The sequence below is a fragment of the Siphateles boraxobius genome, unplaced genomic scaffold (genome assembly GCF_051911475.1).
Source record: "Siphateles boraxobius isolate OS27281-9 unplaced genomic scaffold, OSU_SipBor_1 6, whole genome shotgun sequence".
In the NCBI taxonomy this organism is placed as follows: domain Eukaryota; kingdom Metazoa; phylum Chordata; class Actinopteri; order Cypriniformes; family Leuciscidae; genus Siphateles; species Siphateles boraxobius.
The window spans coordinates 15,582,503-15,601,097 of NW_027509186.1; the positions used below are offsets into that span (position 1 = coordinate 15,582,503).

An 18,595-nucleotide genomic window follows, 5' to 3' on the forward strand; every position below is an offset into this window, starting at 1 on the left:
TGAACATTTTTTTTTAAATAATCTAATATAAAAACGAGTAAGGAAAGAAAAAGTTAGTAAATAATTTAAAATGTTGAAATGTTTAATTATTAAAAATATATATCTAAAGAGAAAAAAAGTATTTTCACTACTGTAAAAAAGTTGGGGGTCCCCAAGATTTTTTTTTTTAAAGGAAATTAATACTTTTACACAAGGATCAACAAGGTGTCAGGGTTTGGGGTTGAGGAGATGAGGAGATGAGGCTAGGACTGAAGTGCAGGAAACAAGGGCTTTTTTATTATTAATAAAACTTTATTAATTTATATTATAAACTAAATACAAACAAATACTACCCGAGGGGGAAAACAACACTGACTTGACTTGACTTAAATAAATATAAATAAATAAATAAATAAATAAATAAATAAATAGGGAGAGCAAACAAAAGCAGGTAATGAGGGAGTACAGGTGGGGCAAATGAATCAATAATCAGGTAACAAGATAGGAGGGGCTAGACAATGGACAGGAGAGGATTTGCTCACACCAAACATGACAAAAACACAAGCACATGGCCAGTAAAACAAATCACAAGCCACATGCTAACACAAAATGAGACATGAACACACAGCCAATGAGAACACTCATAAGCCACGTCACGTGTTCACACAAAACATGACAACATTAAAGCAGCTAGTGAAAAACACAAGTTGCGTACTACACAGCAGAAGACAAAATGTGACATGAAAGCACGCGGCCAATGTAAACACGAACTGCGTGCTATGACACAACAAACACACGCAGACAGAAGTGCATAGGGCCCGAGCGAACTCGAAACCGCATGCTCGGATAAGACAGAGCGCACGAGAACGGGCGAATGCTTATCCTGTGCGTGCGCTCACAACAGAAATACAAATATGTGGAGCATGAGTGTCTGAATCCCGACACAGAACCGAAGTGACACGATCCAAACACCATGCCTGCACATGAAACAAGGCACACAGACAAGAGTGCACGGCTCGAGCACACTCGAAACCGTGTGCTCAGACACAGACAAGACAAAACAGGAGTAGGCCTATTAGGGCTCTGTCTCAAAACCAAGAAATAGACTAGACACAAGTGACAGAACTCTGACACAAGGGTCCATTTAATTAATCAAAAGTGACAATACAGACGTGTATATTGTGTGTGTATATATATATATATATATATATATATATATATATATATATATATATTTCAAATAAACATTCTATTTACATTCTATCACATTTTCCAGAAAAAAAAATATATTAAGCAGCAAACCTGATTTCAACATTTATAATAAGAAGAAATGTTAGCCTACTTGAGCACCAGATCTGCATATTAGAATGATTTCTGAAGGATAATCTGACACAGAACACTGGAGTAATAATGCTGAAAATTTAGCTTTGCCAATTTATTAAAACTGTTATATTTCACAATGTTGCTGTTTGTACTGTATTTTTATCAAATAAATGCTTGGTGAGCATGAGAGATATTGAACCCCAAACTTTTGAACAGTAGTTTATAAAAGGACATAACGGAATTAAATAATGTATAGCAATCAGATAGGTAAAGTACAGCACAGTGCTTTAGTGAGAATGCACAAAACAATGAAGAAAATATAGTATCTTCAAATCATACTGAAAACACCCTTCAGTTTCTCAGTTTAATAACAATGAAAGATGTAAATCAGTGTGTGGGCACTGGAAACATTTCTGCTGGTGTATCCGGGTTATGCAGTGTTCAACAGTCGCTACATTCATTCCACAAGAAATGTTTTCCATTAGGTTGTACCAGTGATGACAAAAGCAAATGATTTTTTTCCAAGATAAAATGCCCTTTTGAGTCAGCTTTGTTTTATTCTGAAACCCATGTGGTCCAACAGTATCACTCTAAAAAACATATGGGCCACATATGGACACACTTAACCATTGGCTTAAATTTTGTATTTAAATGTTTAAATCCAACAGTTGGGTTTGTCTATATTTGACCCAAAAATGGTTGAAAAAAGCATCGTAACTGAAATCAGCAATTGTCGATGAGTCACAAACAGAACAGCATTTATTCAAAATGGGAATCTTTTCTAACAATAAATCTTTACTATCGCTTTTTTATCAATTTAACACATCCTTGCTGAAAAAAGTATTAATTTCTTTCAAAAAAAAGGAAAGAAAAAAATGACTAACCCAAAACTGAAATAAATGCTGTCCTTTATTAACTTTTAATACATCGAAGAATTCTGAAAAAAATATTAAGCAGCACAAATTTTTGCAACACTGATAATCAGCATTTCAGAATGATATCAGAATTATTTCTGAAAGATCATGTGACACTAAAGACTGGAGTAATGATGCTGTAAATTCTGCTTTGCATTACAGGAATAAATTACATTTTAAAGTACATTAAAATAGAAAAACATTATTTTAAATTGTAATGATATGTCACAGTATTACTGTTTGTTTCTGTATTTTTTTATCAAATAAATGCAGCCTTGATGAGCATAATAGACTTCTTTCAAAAATATAAAAAATATTAACGTTTCCAAACTTTTGTCTGGTACTATATATATATATATATATATATATATATATATATATATATATATATATACATATGTACACTGATACACTGTGTGCTAGTATTTGCAGACATAGCCATTACCTGCATAACCTGTCTGCATATAAACATTAATATCAATGGAAATGAGCATAGAAAAAATTCTTCATTCTCATTTCATCAGTTGGAGGATGATGATAATCCCACAAATTCTACTGTTCAGAATCAATTAATGGATATTAAATAAAAATAACTATTCAAACAGTGTCATAAACTGATTTTATTTGATTGATTATTATTTACGACTGAATTTAGAATGTAAAATAAAGCATGATAATATTTTCTGTGTATCTTGAATATAATGGAACGGAAGTTGCGCGCCCAGCATTAATACAGATAAGATATGATAACACACACACACACACACACACACACACACACACACACACACACACACACACACACATACACACACAAACACACACACACACACACACACACACACACACACACACACACACACACACACACACACACACAAACACACACACACACACACACACACACACACACACACACACACACACACACACACACACACACACACACACACACACACTATGGAATGCCAATGCTGACTTAATTAAAAATAAATAAATATATAAATAAATATACAAATAAATGTAAAAAAGCAAAAATACATAAATAAATATACAAAGAAATGTAAAAAAGTAAAAATAAATGAGTATTTATACTTTTATTTCCTTATTTATGTATAATTGTATTTTTTCACACATTTATTTTTATTTTATTTATACATTTATTCATTTATTTATTTCCACTTTTATTTATTTCCATATTAATTTATGTATATATGTTTTTATGTCTACATTTATTTATTTTCACATTTATTTATTTCTACATTTATTTATTTCCACATTTATTTATTTCTGCATTTATTTATTTCTACATTTCTTAGTCCGTATGCTAATGAGGCGTGTTTTACCTCAGACATCAGCAATCGAGCTCAGAGTGGCAGTGCTGAAGCTTTGAGGCCACAGTGACAAATTGTGGTGTGTGACCAAACGAAACGCAAGAGGTGTGCGGACAATATCACATTTTAAGTCATGTATATCACCCTAACTGTATGTATGGTAGGCTATATAGGGTTAACACACATAGCACACATGGACAGAAACTGCACTTCAACGGGTCTGATAGCAGACACTTGGACATGGAAGCGCATGAAAGTATTCACTATTAATAACAATGTAAACGCGGTGGATAGGGCTGATATAAGAGCTTGCGTTTTTTGTCGATGAGACTCGCACACCAGTGCAGAACGCGGAGAGAAACCAGCGCACATTTCACTGACTTCTACGCAAGCATATTGATCAATGAGTTTGAAACCCTATATAGCCTACCTTACATACAGTTAGGGTGATATACATGACTTAAAATGAGATATTGTCCGCACACCTCTTGCGTTTCGTTTGGTCACACACCACAAGGTGTCACTGTGGCCTCAAAGCTTCAGCACTGCCACTCTGAGCTCGATTGCTGATGTCTGAGGTAAAACACGCCCCCCTCATTAGCATACGGACAAAGACAATGTAGAAATAAATAAATGTAGAAATAAATAAATGTGGAAATAAATAAATGTAGAAATAAATGAATGTGAAAAATAAATAAATGTAGACATAAAAGCATTTATACATAAATGAATGTGGAAATAAATAAAAGTGGAAATAAATAAATGTATAAATGTATAAATAAAAAAATAATTAATGTGTGAAAAATACAATTATACATAAATAAGGAAATAAAAGTATAAATACTCATTTATTTTTACTTTTTTACATTTCTTTGTATATTTATGTATGTATTTATTTATGTATTTTTGCTTTTTTACATTTATTCGTATATTTATTTATGTATTTATTTATTTTTAATTAAGTCAGCTTTGGCATTCCATAACATAAGATACAACTTGTCAATAAAGAAAAGGTAAAAAACACTCACCACAAGGGGGACACATTGACCTTTATATCCACAGCGCTTGCAGGAGGGCTTTCAAACTGAGAGAGAGAGAGAGAGAGAGAGAGAGAGAGAGAGAGAGAGAGAGAGAGATGGTCATATGACAGGGATGAGGGGTGTGCTCACTGTCAAAACACTTTCTCGTAGGCTTAAGTCTAAAATGAACTTTCAGAAACACCGCAGAAGACTTTTTACCTGCTGATTTTATCAGCGTGACCTCACGACAACTTTAATGCCTGAGAGAAAGGATATAACACGATGATCGCATCTTGTGATGAATCACATGTAGAAGGGGAAGGTAAAAACCATCTGGACATTAATGGACCCTTTGGCAAGTTTAAGGGAATGAAGTGCAGCGTTTCTACGGGGAATAACAACATTTGTCGGTCCGTCGCACCTGTGACCTCACCAGCGTCTGCCTGCGCGCGCATCTCGCTGCCAGGTGTGATGGACGCTGAGGGGCGAGTGGACGAATCCAGACTCAGAATGCATATATTTAAAAACGGTAAATAATCGATCATCCATATAGTTTGTGGAGAGTAGGTATGATAACATAATTAGCCTAGTTTAAGCTTTTGGAAATGAATAACTATGAAATAACTAAATAAAACTAAATAACTAAAACTAAATGAATAACCAACATCTCTGTTTTTAATGTATGGATTATCATTTGATTGTGACAATGTTACTTGATCAGCAGGTTCTCCTGTTTGTTGGTAGATAACTTTCCTCTACTTTATCACTAGAAATATCATGTCTGAGGATTGCAACACTAAATTTTTTGTGTATTTCTGCTTGACCAATATATGAAAAAAAGGAGATTGCATAAAATAGTGAGTAGGCCTATATCTACCAGTGTTTGGTAAGTTACTCTAAAAACTCTTCAACTGTGTAATTAGATTACTGTACTAACTACTCTCTTTAAAAAGTATTGCATTACTCAAAACTTTCTAAATCACATATCAGCCTTGACCAGTTGAACAATACAAGGATATAGACATAAAACTGCTCTTTTATTCTTTCAAATAAATAATATGGAGTTGTATAAGTTGCTCCTGAATTGACCAAAGTATTTAAAGGGAGAAGGTTACATTAAAAACATACATTTTAACATTAGATGTCAAATTTTGATGTTAAATCCACTATTATTTTATATAGAGTTGTTCTATAGTATATACAGTATTTAATGCAATTAGCCAAATTAAGAGTTATCCCTTACCCCTTATCTTTTTTTACATTTATATAATTTGTATTACTTTATATTTGTTACTTTACACTTTATTTTACTTTACACTGTTTTGAGATCGGTTGTAGATTTCTACTTTTTTGTCTGATTTTCTATAAATTGGTTGGTTAGGTATAATAGTGGCACGAAATCTTGTTAAAATGTAAAATGGAATTCTATGAAATTTCTGAATTTTTCAGTTCTACCGGTTAATTCTATTAGAATCAACAATTGCTTTGAAGTATGGCCTGAGCTTCTGAAAAAATAGGAATTGCATTTAATGTAATCTAATCTTATTTGTGTTTTATTTGATGCCTGTAGGAGTGACTTGTGACTTCATTATCTTTTGTTTCTTTAAAAAACAATGTTAGAATATTTAAGTGTTTATTATAGATGATTTATCCGTGCACATCATTATTTTTCTTAATTTTCGTAGTGCCCTCATAATATTTAATCAAAATAACTGCCCCTCCCTCTTGCAGTGACATCTCTTCTCTTTTCTGATGATGTGTTTAGTGACATGAGGGTGGGACAACCTGTCGCTCACATGAGATTAACCAATAGCAAACCACAACCATCCAATTAATTCCCCATGGACAAAATCAAATCCTGTTTCACTTGGATATACAGCACAAAAGGGAAGAAAAGAATATTGCAACTTCCGTTTCATGCCGACTTTAATATACATAAATGTAATAAAGTCTAAATTAAAATGTAAAAATGCTAAAAAGAGTGTTAGGTGTAGGGGATACAAATATAATTAGCTCATTAAACAACAGATGTCAATGGAAATCCCTATACCTTTATATTCAAGTGTGTTTCTGTATTTGCTGATGTAGGTCATCTAATCACTGTTATCTCTATCAGTTAATCTTTTTTTCATTCAAAGAGAAGCTCAATTGACATGTAGAAGTCTTAGTTTAACATACTTTATAAAAGGGCTGGAAGACCATCTGGAATCACTGGTCTACCCAAAGGCCCTCTTCCTGTCAAGTGCTAGTCAGGTGACATGTTTCCCAACAAACAGATGAATAATGGCTTCATAGTAATCCAGAGAGCTATAGAATCTGCGCTGTGTAGAACTACAATCATAAGATTCATTTTAGTCATGCTTTAGATGTGACGACAGACAGCATGGTTGCTAGTTTAATTCACAGAAACCTCTCACAAGTGGTTGTGTCATGGTTAATCCTTAGAGTTGTGGATTATCAGTATCAGTTTTATCAGTAAGTCTGTTTAGTTTTAGTATCAAATGATTAGACATGCTCCAGTATCATGTGATATATGCGAATTAGCCATGTCAGTATGTGGAGCAACTACTAACCCTGTACTCCTGATATGGGTCTAAAATGTAGCAGCTTGTTAGATTAGATGTGCTGGAGGAGACTTTACAGAGTGCCTGATTCTTGCATTGCAAAATTGATGCACCTTTAGATGGAAAAAAAAAATGTTGTGATGTTATTTCCATCAAGAGGTGCATCAATTTTGGTCAAGATCTTTTATTGGCAATGCAAGAGTCCAGCACTCTGTAAAGTCTACTCCAGCACATCCCAAAGACTTTCAATGAATTTCAGGTCTGAACTCAGAGGTGTTGATTCATGTGTGAAAAGTATTTTTCATGCTCCTCAACCATTCTTTCACAACTTGAGCCTGATAAATCTTGACATTGTCATCCTGGAATATGGCCATGATGAGTTTTCTTACGTGGTTGTTAAGAAATAATATAGCTACACACTCCATCAGTTAGGATTAGAAGAACTGTTGCCAAACATATAACATGCTAGAAACATCATAACCACTGCAATAATGATCCAATCAGACTCTTGTGACCCTGGATGACAAAACCAGTCACATGGGTAATTTTTATGAAATTGAGATTTATACATCATATGGAAGCTGAATAAATAAGCTTTGCATTGATGTATGGTTTGTTAGGATGGGACAATATTTAGCCGAGATAAAACTATCTGAAAATCTGGTGCAAAAAAATCGAAAAATTGAGAAAATCTCCTTTAAAGTTGTCCATTTATGTTTGCGATTGTGCTGCATTCACTCACAAAAATAAATGTTTTATACATTTACAGTAGGAAATTTACTAAATATCTTCATGGAACATGATCTTTACTTAATATCCTAATGATTTTTGGCATAAAAGAAAAATTGATTATTTTGACCCCATGCAATGTATTGTTGGCTATTCCCACAAATATACCCGTGCTACTTAAGACTGGTTTTGTGATCCAGGGTCACTCTTAACTTATGTGATTTTCCTTGATGGTTTGTCATAATCCACTCAATGTGTCTCTAAAGTAACTCAGATCTCCACCTATTAGCATTCATGCGATCCAGTCACATTTGAAGCTTAATATTCAGCAACGCAGCCTCATCTTACAACACAAGTATGTGGCACGAGAGTGTGATGCAAACATGACCACATCAGTAACGTTTAAAGTCATACGTCAAGATTCAAAGCCAAACTGGCATTTCACTAACTGTCCTTCAATGTAACTTCTGCTGTGCCTGTGAAGGCCTCTCATCTCCAAAACACATTCCTCTTATTCGATGAAATGAGAACCTGCAAAGCGAATGGATTACATAATCAGCTCTGTAAGAAGGGGATTAGAGGTTGTTTTTGTTCTGTATGGAGCCTCAAACTCTCTCTGCCCAGACTGGGTGAGCTCATTGTGAAATGCTGAATTGCTAATGCTAATACGATACGGATGCTTAGGTTTGACATTTCTTTAAAATGATGCAATTAAATGTTGGTATCTTAACATTGATGATACTCTGTTTGTTTAGTCAATGACGCATTGTCTTTCCAATCAATTGTATGCAAGGACACTGTCTGACAATATCAATTGATACTCCTTAGTAAGCAGTTTATCAGTTAGTTCAGGGGTTGTCAGTATTTTAGATGCCACAGACCCCAAAATATGATCATCCTTGTGCAAGGCCCCCCCCCACCGTAAAATTTTAAAGGCAGCTATATATTTTCATTTATAAATACCAAATAATTATGTAAATTAATATGAATATGCATAAAAATGTCTTCATTTTATTAAATATTTTTATATTATTTTAATTTGTTACATTATTAAATGTGTTTCTATTTGTATTTTTTTAAATAATTGCACTTTTATTATTTATATATATTTTTTGTTTTATTCAAATTATGTGTTAATTTAGTTTGTTAATGTTAATTTAGTGTGTTAATCTTATTTATTATTATTTGTATTATTCAATAATACAATAGTTTTTTAGCATTTTAATTTAAAGTTTTCCCTGTTTTTCTCTAATCTTTTCATCAGACCCAATAGCATTGGCTTGCGACCCCAGTTTGAAAAGATAGTTAACTTTAAAGATCCTAATGATGTAACTAGATTTTTAATAAATAAATAAAAGGGACATTTTTAACTTTAAGAATATTTTATTAGTAATAATTTTCATCATTTTTTTTTAAATGCATTGCATTCTTTAAAAAAAAGTGTGTGTGTGTGTGGAGGGGGGGGGGGGGGGTGTTTTTTTTAACATTTCCTGTAAAGTATAGCTCTCAAAAAAAGTCAGTATACTTGTAGAACAAAAGTAACTAACATTGTGAAATAGCGAATATCCCGAGCGTTGTGTTCTTATTATACCAGCTAGTCATCTTCAAATGTCTATCTTGTGTTCTGTTTGTGCGATTCAGGTGGTGTGTCCCCTGACGAACGGGGTCAGGTATGGCGTTTTCTGTTTGGGATGTACCCCTGCAGCTCTACGGCTCTAGAGCGCCACCTGCTGCTGGAGCAGATGTCGGTGCGCTATCAGGTCATGAAGAGGAAGTGGCAACACCTGCTTCCTGGAGCCGTTCGCCTGCGTCTTAATGGCACTGATGGTAAATCATATTCCAGGGCAGACAAACACTTTTAAATGGAACGGTTTGTCCTTATCAACCCTTACTGACTGCAATAAAATGTTCAGTCTTGATATTGAAAATCTCTGTTATATATATATATATATATATATATATATATATATATATATATATATATATATTCAGAACTGACAAGTTGTGGTGATGTTAAACCCCAACTTATAATAAATAAATCGTTTTTCAGCTGAACTGTTGACAGCAGTGAAGTTTTTTGACCAGAGGCAGGACAGAGAGCAGAATCAGCAGCCGTATCAGTCAGAAGAGGCCCAAGAAAAGTTGTCCTTTTTGCAACTTCAGGCTCAGGTAAAACTGTAAAAAAGAAAAAAAAAGAGAAAAAAAGGGGGGGTGGGGGGGGGTGGTTTGGTGATATACATTTTTTTTGTATTTTGATTTAAAAAAAAATTACAATATTAAACAATTGTGTATTAGGAATGTACAGTATGTCAGGTCAGTTTTGATTTCATACTGACTTGAATGTGTGCAGGTGCTATTTGAACGGGTAACCTTTGACCTGGAAGAGCTTCAGGAGGCCATTCGCATCATTGACAAAGATGTTCCTCGAACCGATCGAGATCTTCCTTACTACCGGTGAGAACTTACAGGTTTCATTAGTGCAGTTTAATATGCTAAATAAAGAAAATGCCGGTTGAAGCATTTGCTAATTGCAACTTTTTATCTCACATTTTTGTATTTCACAATTCAGAGAAAAATCAGAGACACAAACTCGCAATTCTGACTTTATTTCTCGCAATTCTGTGTTTATAACATTCTGTTTCTCAGAATTGTGATATAAACTCCCAGTTGCAAAAGACAAAAAGTCAGAATTGTGAGATTAAATGTTGCAATTACCTTTTTTATTTTTTATTCCATGGTGGAAATAAGCTGTCATACAACGGGCATATTGCAGGTTAGAGTACACGGTGAGCCAATGTATAGAAAAATAATCTAGGAACTAGATTTAAATATATACTTATAAAACGCTATTTAGGCTTCTGGAGTCGTTTTTTTGAGAGAATTTTACTTTCGCATTTGACCAAACCGGAAGTGACGTAACGGGAGGGTGTGGTGAAAGTAAACAATAGGAAAGCAATGGATCGCAATGACAGTTCGGACGCTGAGGAAATTGTAGCCTAAATGTTTACACGTATGACGGACCTCAGCCATATAATTATGAGCCTGTTATGCAGCCAAGAGAGCAGGGACAGGCCAGGATTAGACAAAACAAAAGTCAGAGGAGACTAATTGAGTTGCGGTGTGAGGAGAACAGGACAGGTGTCTCGCTGAGAGACCAGTGTTAGCTATAGATATATCCACGTTAGCGACGATAGCCTATGTATAACACTATGCTCAGATCATAATATTGTACAGATTATTATCATGTATCAGGCAATAGCAAAGCTAGTATTGGACCCTCACCTGCATGTGTTGTGTCAGCCATTAGGAGACAGCTTCCAGAGGAAGAGGGACTTTATAAAGGCTTTGAATGGCACCATTGTGGTGACAATGAATACAAAAATAATCACAATCACTTTTTTACAGTCTTACTGTATAAAAACTTTATATGTAGAAACGGCCAACGCAAACATTTAAGTGGATTCGTTCAGATTGAAAATGAATTATAGAACATAATATATTATATTTATAATAATAAGTTTAGGCTGCAGACTAATAACAAACACACAAATGCATTACATTGCAAGTTTATGTAGGATATGTTCTTGATTTAAATTAAGACAAGGCGCATTTGTAAATTAAATCCATGACGTCATGTTTCCCGCCGGTGGCCGAAACACATGCTGATGACGGACCGATGAAGGAGCTGTGACAGCGTGCGCTGAAGGAACCACACCAGCACGGAGTCTCACTTGGTTATTGCTTCGGCATCCCATGTTGAACTCCATCATATCGCCGGGATTATAATCATCCGGTCTAAAGTGAACGCTAGACATACCGTGTTTTTCGAAGCAGATGCATAAGTGAAGACCCATCTCTTAGGCTGCACAAAACGCAGCCGGACACGGATTATCACACCATCCTTTTTCTTGTTTGAAAAACTGTGGACTCGATGTCCTGACTGGCCATAATTCACAATAATTTACCACGACGATGATAAATTGAAATACAATAACCACCGAAAACACACTGAATCACGACCGCCCCTTCTGAATACCAAACTTCTCTGCACTGACTGAGAAACAACTGCCGGCAAACAAGTAACTGCCTCCCCGTGACGTAATATGACGCGATGTTGAAAAGAAAAATATATTTTTTTTAACACAGTCACGTTTTCTACTAAATTTGTGCCCTTATGTCTTGCAAAACAATGTTAAATCCTGCATTAACTTTTCATATAGTATTTTCATACAAGGTTATATATTAATAATAAATAAAAAAACTGCAATATGCCCTTTAAGTTTTGAGAGTTTTGATCTGAAAGTTATAAATATGATTCTGTTATTCTGTTGGGTCTTATTGTTCAAATATTGTTATGGCTTTATGATGCTCATTATCGAAGACATTATTTTTACATGTAAATTTCCTTGTTCAGATTTCCATGTTTGATTCTTCTATTGCTACATACATCTTGATCTACATAAATCGTCTATCCGTCTTCATGACTTATGATTCTTTTTTTAAATTCTTTTTGTGTTTTTAATTTACAACAAAATAGTTTTTTAAAATAGAACCATAATTGCATGCATTTTGCATGACAACATCTTTTTATTATTTTTTATTTTATTTTGCATGTTTTTTGTTGTTGTCAAATTGCACAGTTCCTCCTTCATTTCAAGTCAATCATTCCTTTCCCATGTTTGTTTAGACAAACCACATGGTGTTGTGAAATAAACTGTTCAATTTGCATCACTAATGTGAGTTACCAGCGCAAAGCAAACACGTCATTGCCACACCAATTTATCAAACAACCTTGGAGCTCAATGCAAATAACACAGTCGTGCGCAACGTTTTACTGCGGTTAAACATTAACTAGTTTTGAGTCTGGTCAGATTAACTCACTTTGAAAGCAGAATGTAATATCAAAGTAGCTACAAAATCTGCAATTAAAGCAGAAATCTGTAGCTCTTTCACAAAGTCAGTCTTGGCTTCTAAACGTGTTATAATTGTAATGTATTATAACAAATTGCAAATATAGGCAGGCATACACAATTACTAATACAAAATAGACATCTAATAGTATATTAGCAAAAATGGACTCTTAATGCTTTTCAAACTGACGTTTAGCATGTATTTTGCTTTTAAATATAGTTCATGATGTATTACGCATTTTGCAAACTTTTTTTTAATAAAAGAGTGCTGCTTTAACTTAGAAGAAATAATAATAATATAAACTAATATAAAATTATTATTTTGCAGCAGCAACATCAAACTTTCATCATACAACTAATCTTTTTTTTTTTTTTTGCAGATAACACAATGTTAAAATGTAGTACAACACAAGAGGATTGTATGATTTTATCAGAGTTTTTTTTACATGGTTAAAAGTCACCCGCTTAATTAAAACAGTATTTTATAGAATAAAGAGCCTCTAATCTCTTGTGTTTCTTCACAGAAATGAAGGTTTGGGTAACCTGCTTGTGTTAAGAGATATCCTAATCACATATGCTGCTTTTCACCCAGGTATGTGCTTGTAAATACACTTTTGAGTCGTTTTAAAATAAATTACCACTTTATAATTGTTCTAATGTGACAGTAAAGGAATTTATACATATACAGTCATGGTCAAAATGTAATCAGGAAGCATTACTATTTTTAATGTTTTTGAAAGAAACTTTTCTGCTCATCAAGCCTGCATTTATTTGATCAAAAATCATAAAGTAATGGCTAATGAAAATGCAGCTTTGCATCACAGAAATAAATTATATGTTAAAGTATATTCAAATAGAGAACCATTATTTTAAATTGTAATAATATTTCATAATATTACCGTTTTTTTCTGTATTTTTTATAAATGCATGTTTGATGAGCATAAGAGACTTATTTCAAAAACATTATTATACATTATTACATATAATTACATAAAATACATTACAAAAAATATATATCCCACTTTCCACAAAAATGTTAAGCAGCACAACACAATCTTAATGACCCCAAACCTTTGAACTCTTTTATTACTCTTTTATTTGGGTGTTTGTGATCTGATCTTTGATTTCTGATGAAGGGCGCCATCTAGTGGTGAAATTGTGAAGTAATGTGTTTCTAACTTCAAGTGTCAGTTCACCAAAAAGATTCTGTCATCATTTACTCACCCTCATCTCGTTTCAATCCTGTATGTGTTTCTTTCTTCCGCTGAACACAAAAGAAAATATTTAGAAGAATATGGTTAAGCAAACATGCACCCCATTGAGTTCTATACTATAGAATGGAAAAAAAATACTATTAAAGTGAATGGGGCCCGTTCAACCAACTTTCCTTAAAATATCTTCTTTTGTGTTCAACAGCAAAAAGGATTTCATAAAGGTTTGGAATAACTTGAGGGTTAATAAATGATGACCAAATTAAAAAAAAATTGGGTGAACTATCCCTTTAATCAGTTTCTTATAATAAATAATCTCTAAGTACTATTGAATATATCACTTTACAATTATTTATAGATAGACGCCATATTCTCATATAAAATAACTGTGTTGGATGTGGTGTCTCTGGCTGGGGAGCTAACTGGTGCACACCATGGTCCAAGCCACAGAAAAAAAGAAAAGAAAAGGGCTACCAAACATGACTCTTGTTCTGTCAGGTCACAACCAGACTAGGAGAGCTTGGTTTGGAGGTGCCTGTTATGGTGGTCCAGCGTACTTTGTGGAGGAAGATTGAGCAGGGCATAGAGGCTGAACTGCGAGGGTTGGGTGTCGGGACCCAGGTGGATCGGAGGGAGGGTCTGTTGGTTAGACAGATTATTATTGGTTATTCCTAGAGAATAGTGTATATCTACAATAATTTTATTGACTGGTCTAAATGTAGTATTATTATAAATTAATAATGCTACCACTACTCCTACTGTTGTCATCATGAATATTATTGTTGTTACTACTACCACTACTACGACTAATACTATTATTATTGTTAATTTTATTAGTATGATTACTACTTTTACTACAACTCTACTATTATTATTATGATTGTCTTAAATTGCCTCTATCTATATCTATATCACTAAAATACCCCATTGCTTAAACATACCAATGTACCTTCATGCACTACTATATCGACATCTGTATTTTACTGTTTTCTTTCTCTTTGTTTTTGTTTTATTTTTGTGCTTCTCTCATCTGTATGTGTATGTGTCTCATTGATTTCTTAGTTAATTTGCAATTTTTCTCAAAAAAAAAAGAAAAAGAAATCAGTGTCTTTCTCTGGTCTCTGCAGAAGTAAGTTACGCTCAGGGTATGAATGACCTGTGCAGTCGCTTTCTAGAGGTTCTGGACTCAGAAGTGGACACTTACTGGAGCTTCTCCTGCTACATGGAGAAGTTTTCCAAAGACTTCCGTGCTGATGGGCTGTATCGCAAAATGGGTGGGTTTCCTTGGTTTTTCCAAACCGTTTCGATCTGTTTTTAGCAATGATTTCTTGATTTTTTTTTTTTTTAGCAATGACTGTTTTTGGCCCATGATTTCTTACTGGATTTAATGGTAATAATGGTCAAACGCTGTTGTGTTTATCAGAATTGGAAGCTGCTTTACTAAAAGAACTGGATCCTCAACTACACTCTCATCTGGTCACAGATAACATGGAAAGACTCACATTTTGTCACAGGTGTGCGTCGGTTTTCTTTTTAGCTTTCTCGTTGTCCTTCCTTTCTGTCACTTTATACATGTTATCTTTGTCTTCCATTCAGGTGGCTTCTGTTGGGTTTCCAGCGGGAGTTTGAGCACAGCGATGCTCTGCGTCTGTTTGAGATTCTCAGCTGTGATCACCTGGAGCTCATCTCACAGCAGGTGGATCGTGTTCGATATCAGGAGAGACTGGCGCGCAAACACAGCCTGGGTAATTACATATATACATTTTATATATACAAAATAATTATACTCAGTACACACAAATATATCATGTAAACACAAGCTTTTATTTTGGATGCGATTAATCGTTGCGACTACAACACAGAGCAAGTTCTTGCAAATGTGTGAAATAAAATCATTAATTCAGCCACAATGCAGTAAAAAAAACTAACCGCAAGGAAGAGGTTTCACAAGAATAAAAAACAGACACACACACACAAATACACACTATAGTCTTTGAGAATGTTTAAGTATAAATAAGTAAGCCGAATAAGTATTTATGTCTAAAAACCACTAGAGAATTTATACACCACTTTATATAGAACTATACAGGCATCTAGTGGCTGTAAAAAAATTATTTTATTTTACGCCCACCAGATGGCACTAATCTACCTTATAAAAAGGCAATTTAAATGGCCTTGTCTCTATTTTAACATGGAATACTTATTTAATTGACAAATAATTAAAAATATATATATTAGAAAAAACATATTATCTTCAATTGGAAAAAATTGGCTCATAATTTTTTTTGAATATTGCATAGTATCATAAAATCCCCTCAACTTTCCAAAGAATAAAAAAAATTCATTGTTTTAGATTTCTTGGGGGAAAAAAGTTATATTTCAAGGCTTTGGTCACTTTTAACAGCGAAGGAGCCAAGTGTGACCCCAAACCGAACAGAGGACAGATGGTTAAATGTTTTTTTGTATGCTTGATTAGAAAAACAGCAGATAAACACTAGTTTTCGATCCACAGTATGTATCTCATGTATTTCATTGTGCTGTAATTAACTTTTCTCAGCACTTTGTTCAGATTTGCTGTATTTAAATGTGCTATAAATAAATTTGACTTTATTTACGTCATTTATTGACTTACTCAATGATTTTGATTTATGACTTTGTGATCGCCAGAGGAGGAACCTGTGACGGAGCAACATGCCGTAAACACAGATTTCACCTTTGAACTCTTCATGTGTGCCACCATCTTGCTGGAGAACAGAGACACTTTACTCAGCTGCAGGAACGAGGTTCAGCTCATACAGTTTACCAGCAGGTGTGTGTGTGTGTACAACGGACAAAGATTTTCACATTGAAACCTTTATAAACATATAGTGGCCCCAAAATGTCACTTAAAAATGTCTAGAAAATTGTATTGTCAAAATAAGTTTTGTCTTAATAGGAAACAAAATGTAGAGAATTCATTTTTGTGCAGTGTTTTGTTAAAAACTGCTATATCTCTTTAAAATAATACCATTTGATATTTTGTATCTAATGCAATGTCATTTACACATTTTTAATGTGATTTAAGTGTCTAAATGTGTTTTGCGGCCACTGTATAATGCATTTTTTCCCATTCATGGAGCTTAAGAGTCTAATCATGCTGTCATGGTCAGTTTGCAGGGCAAGCTGGACCTGAACAGCACCCTGACAAAAGCTGAGGAACATTTTTACAACTACTGCAAACGCTCATCCTGGGACTATTTGAATGGCCTCTATCGCACACGCAAGAGCAAAGAGGAACATTTCTTATATCAACTCCGTAACCTTTTTTCCTGAGACCAAAAGGCCAGCATGGAAATTTTCAAGAATCAATCTTGTTGACAGAAACCCGTGGAAAAACTGTGACTTTATGCTCCAGTGGGATTTTGGGAATCCAGTGGGAATTTTTCCAAAGAGTGATGCTGCTTTTAACCAGAGTTTTGATCAGGAACAAGATGGACTCCTTCCACACAGTTCCTTCAGTATTTGATCTTAGTTTATAAGGCTTCTATTATGGTGCCAGAAATGATAAGAACAGCAAAACACTAATTTAACCACTCTAAGATAATCCAGTAAGACTTTTATTTAACTTTTTAACCTGACCATGCTTGAAAATATAAGTAGCATTTGGGAATGTAAGTTTTTTGATAGTACTGAAGACTTATTGACTGCAGAGATGCTTCGTCTGTTAAAGTAAATCAAAATTTTATTTGTGCGCAATGGCTGGATAAACACAGAAAACCGAAATCCTTACTGCTGATCTAAGCGAGACCCGACCTGTGAATGTTAATCACTCTTAGAAAAATAGTGCTTACGTATTTTACAGCACAATATAATAATAGAAACACAGGCTCAGTTCTGAGAAGCTCTAGAAGACCCTCTGTGGTGTTGTCTTACCAATCGTAGAGTGCTCTAGTATGTACTGATCAGAAATAGCACGTTGAACCAGGACACCCTTCACTGTGAGACCACACTGCATTGGTTTAATTGTGTAAGATGCACAAAATATGAGTGGACACTTGGAGATATGGAATATTGCACATAACATTTGGTGTTTTTTTGTTAAGAACTGACACACTATGACACGTTCAGTGAGGGAGTGATGTTAAAGTTGTTTTCTAAGAGAATTAAACGAATGACCAACATTTTTTGGGGAACGGGTGCTGTAATTTTGATGCCGCCCACTGATGTTTGGATAATATTTTAAGGTTTGCACAGTTTATTAATGTTTAGCAATAATTTAGAGACACTGCGATGTTAAACATAATGAATGAATCTACTGTACCTGTGTATTTTTAGTCAAAAGTGTGTGTGTGTGTGTGTGTGTGTGTGTGTGTGTGTGTGTGTGTGTGTGTGTGTGTGTGTGTGTGTGTGTGTGTGTGTGTGTGTGTGTGTGTGTGTGTGTCTGTGTCTGTGTCTGTGTGTGTGTGTGTGTGTGTGCGCGTGCGAGACAGAGAGAGAGCGAGAGCGAGTGTTTTATTTTAAGATTACTATGTGACATTTAAGCTGTCAGTTTTTAGTGAGTCACTTCATACAGAATAGACTCATGCGTGCTAGCCATTAAATATTCTTGTGAAATAAAGTATTGAGATTTGAA

General features: G+C 34.3%; 1 protein-coding gene across 2 annotated transcripts; it reads left to right on the plus strand.

The window, feature by feature from the left end:
• The first annotated feature begins 4,636 nt into the window (after positions 1 to 4,636).
• LOC143715926 (TBC1 domain family member 15) lies at positions 4,637 to 18,595 on the plus strand. 2 transcript variants are annotated; one of them, XM_077207829.1, is made up of 10 exons: positions 4,637 to 5,098; positions 9,504 to 9,689; positions 9,913 to 10,031; positions 10,213 to 10,316; positions 13,297 to 13,364; positions 15,111 to 15,257; positions 15,407 to 15,497; positions 15,580 to 15,728; positions 16,651 to 16,792; positions 17,133 to 18,595. In XM_077207829.1, the coding sequence occupies exons 1-10, from the start codon at positions 4,852 to 4,854 to the stop codon at positions 17,293 to 17,295; spliced, it is 1,416 nt and encodes a 471-aa protein (XP_077063944.1). In that variant the 5' UTR covers positions 4,637 to 4,851; the 3' UTR covers positions 17,296 to 18,595. The 2 variants fall into 2 exon arrangements, with proteins under 2 accessions (XP_077063944.1, XP_077063945.1); XM_077207830.1 differs by having other exon boundaries at positions 17,140 to 18,595.

Excerpts from the sequence above, each read along its gene's own strand:
- LOC143715926 (XM_077207829.1), top strand. The coding sequence starts at position 4,852 with ATGATCGCATCTTGTGATGAATCACATGTAGAAGGGGAAGGTAAAAAC. Across the intron at positions 5,099-9,503 it reads AATGCATATATTTAAAAACG|GTGGTGTGTCCCCTGACGAA; the intron begins GTAAATAATCGA and ends TGTGCGATTCAG. Across the intron at positions 10,317-13,296 it reads CGAGATCTTCCTTACTACCG|AAATGAAGGTTTGGGTAACC; the intron begins GTGAGAACTTAC and ends GTTTCTTCACAG.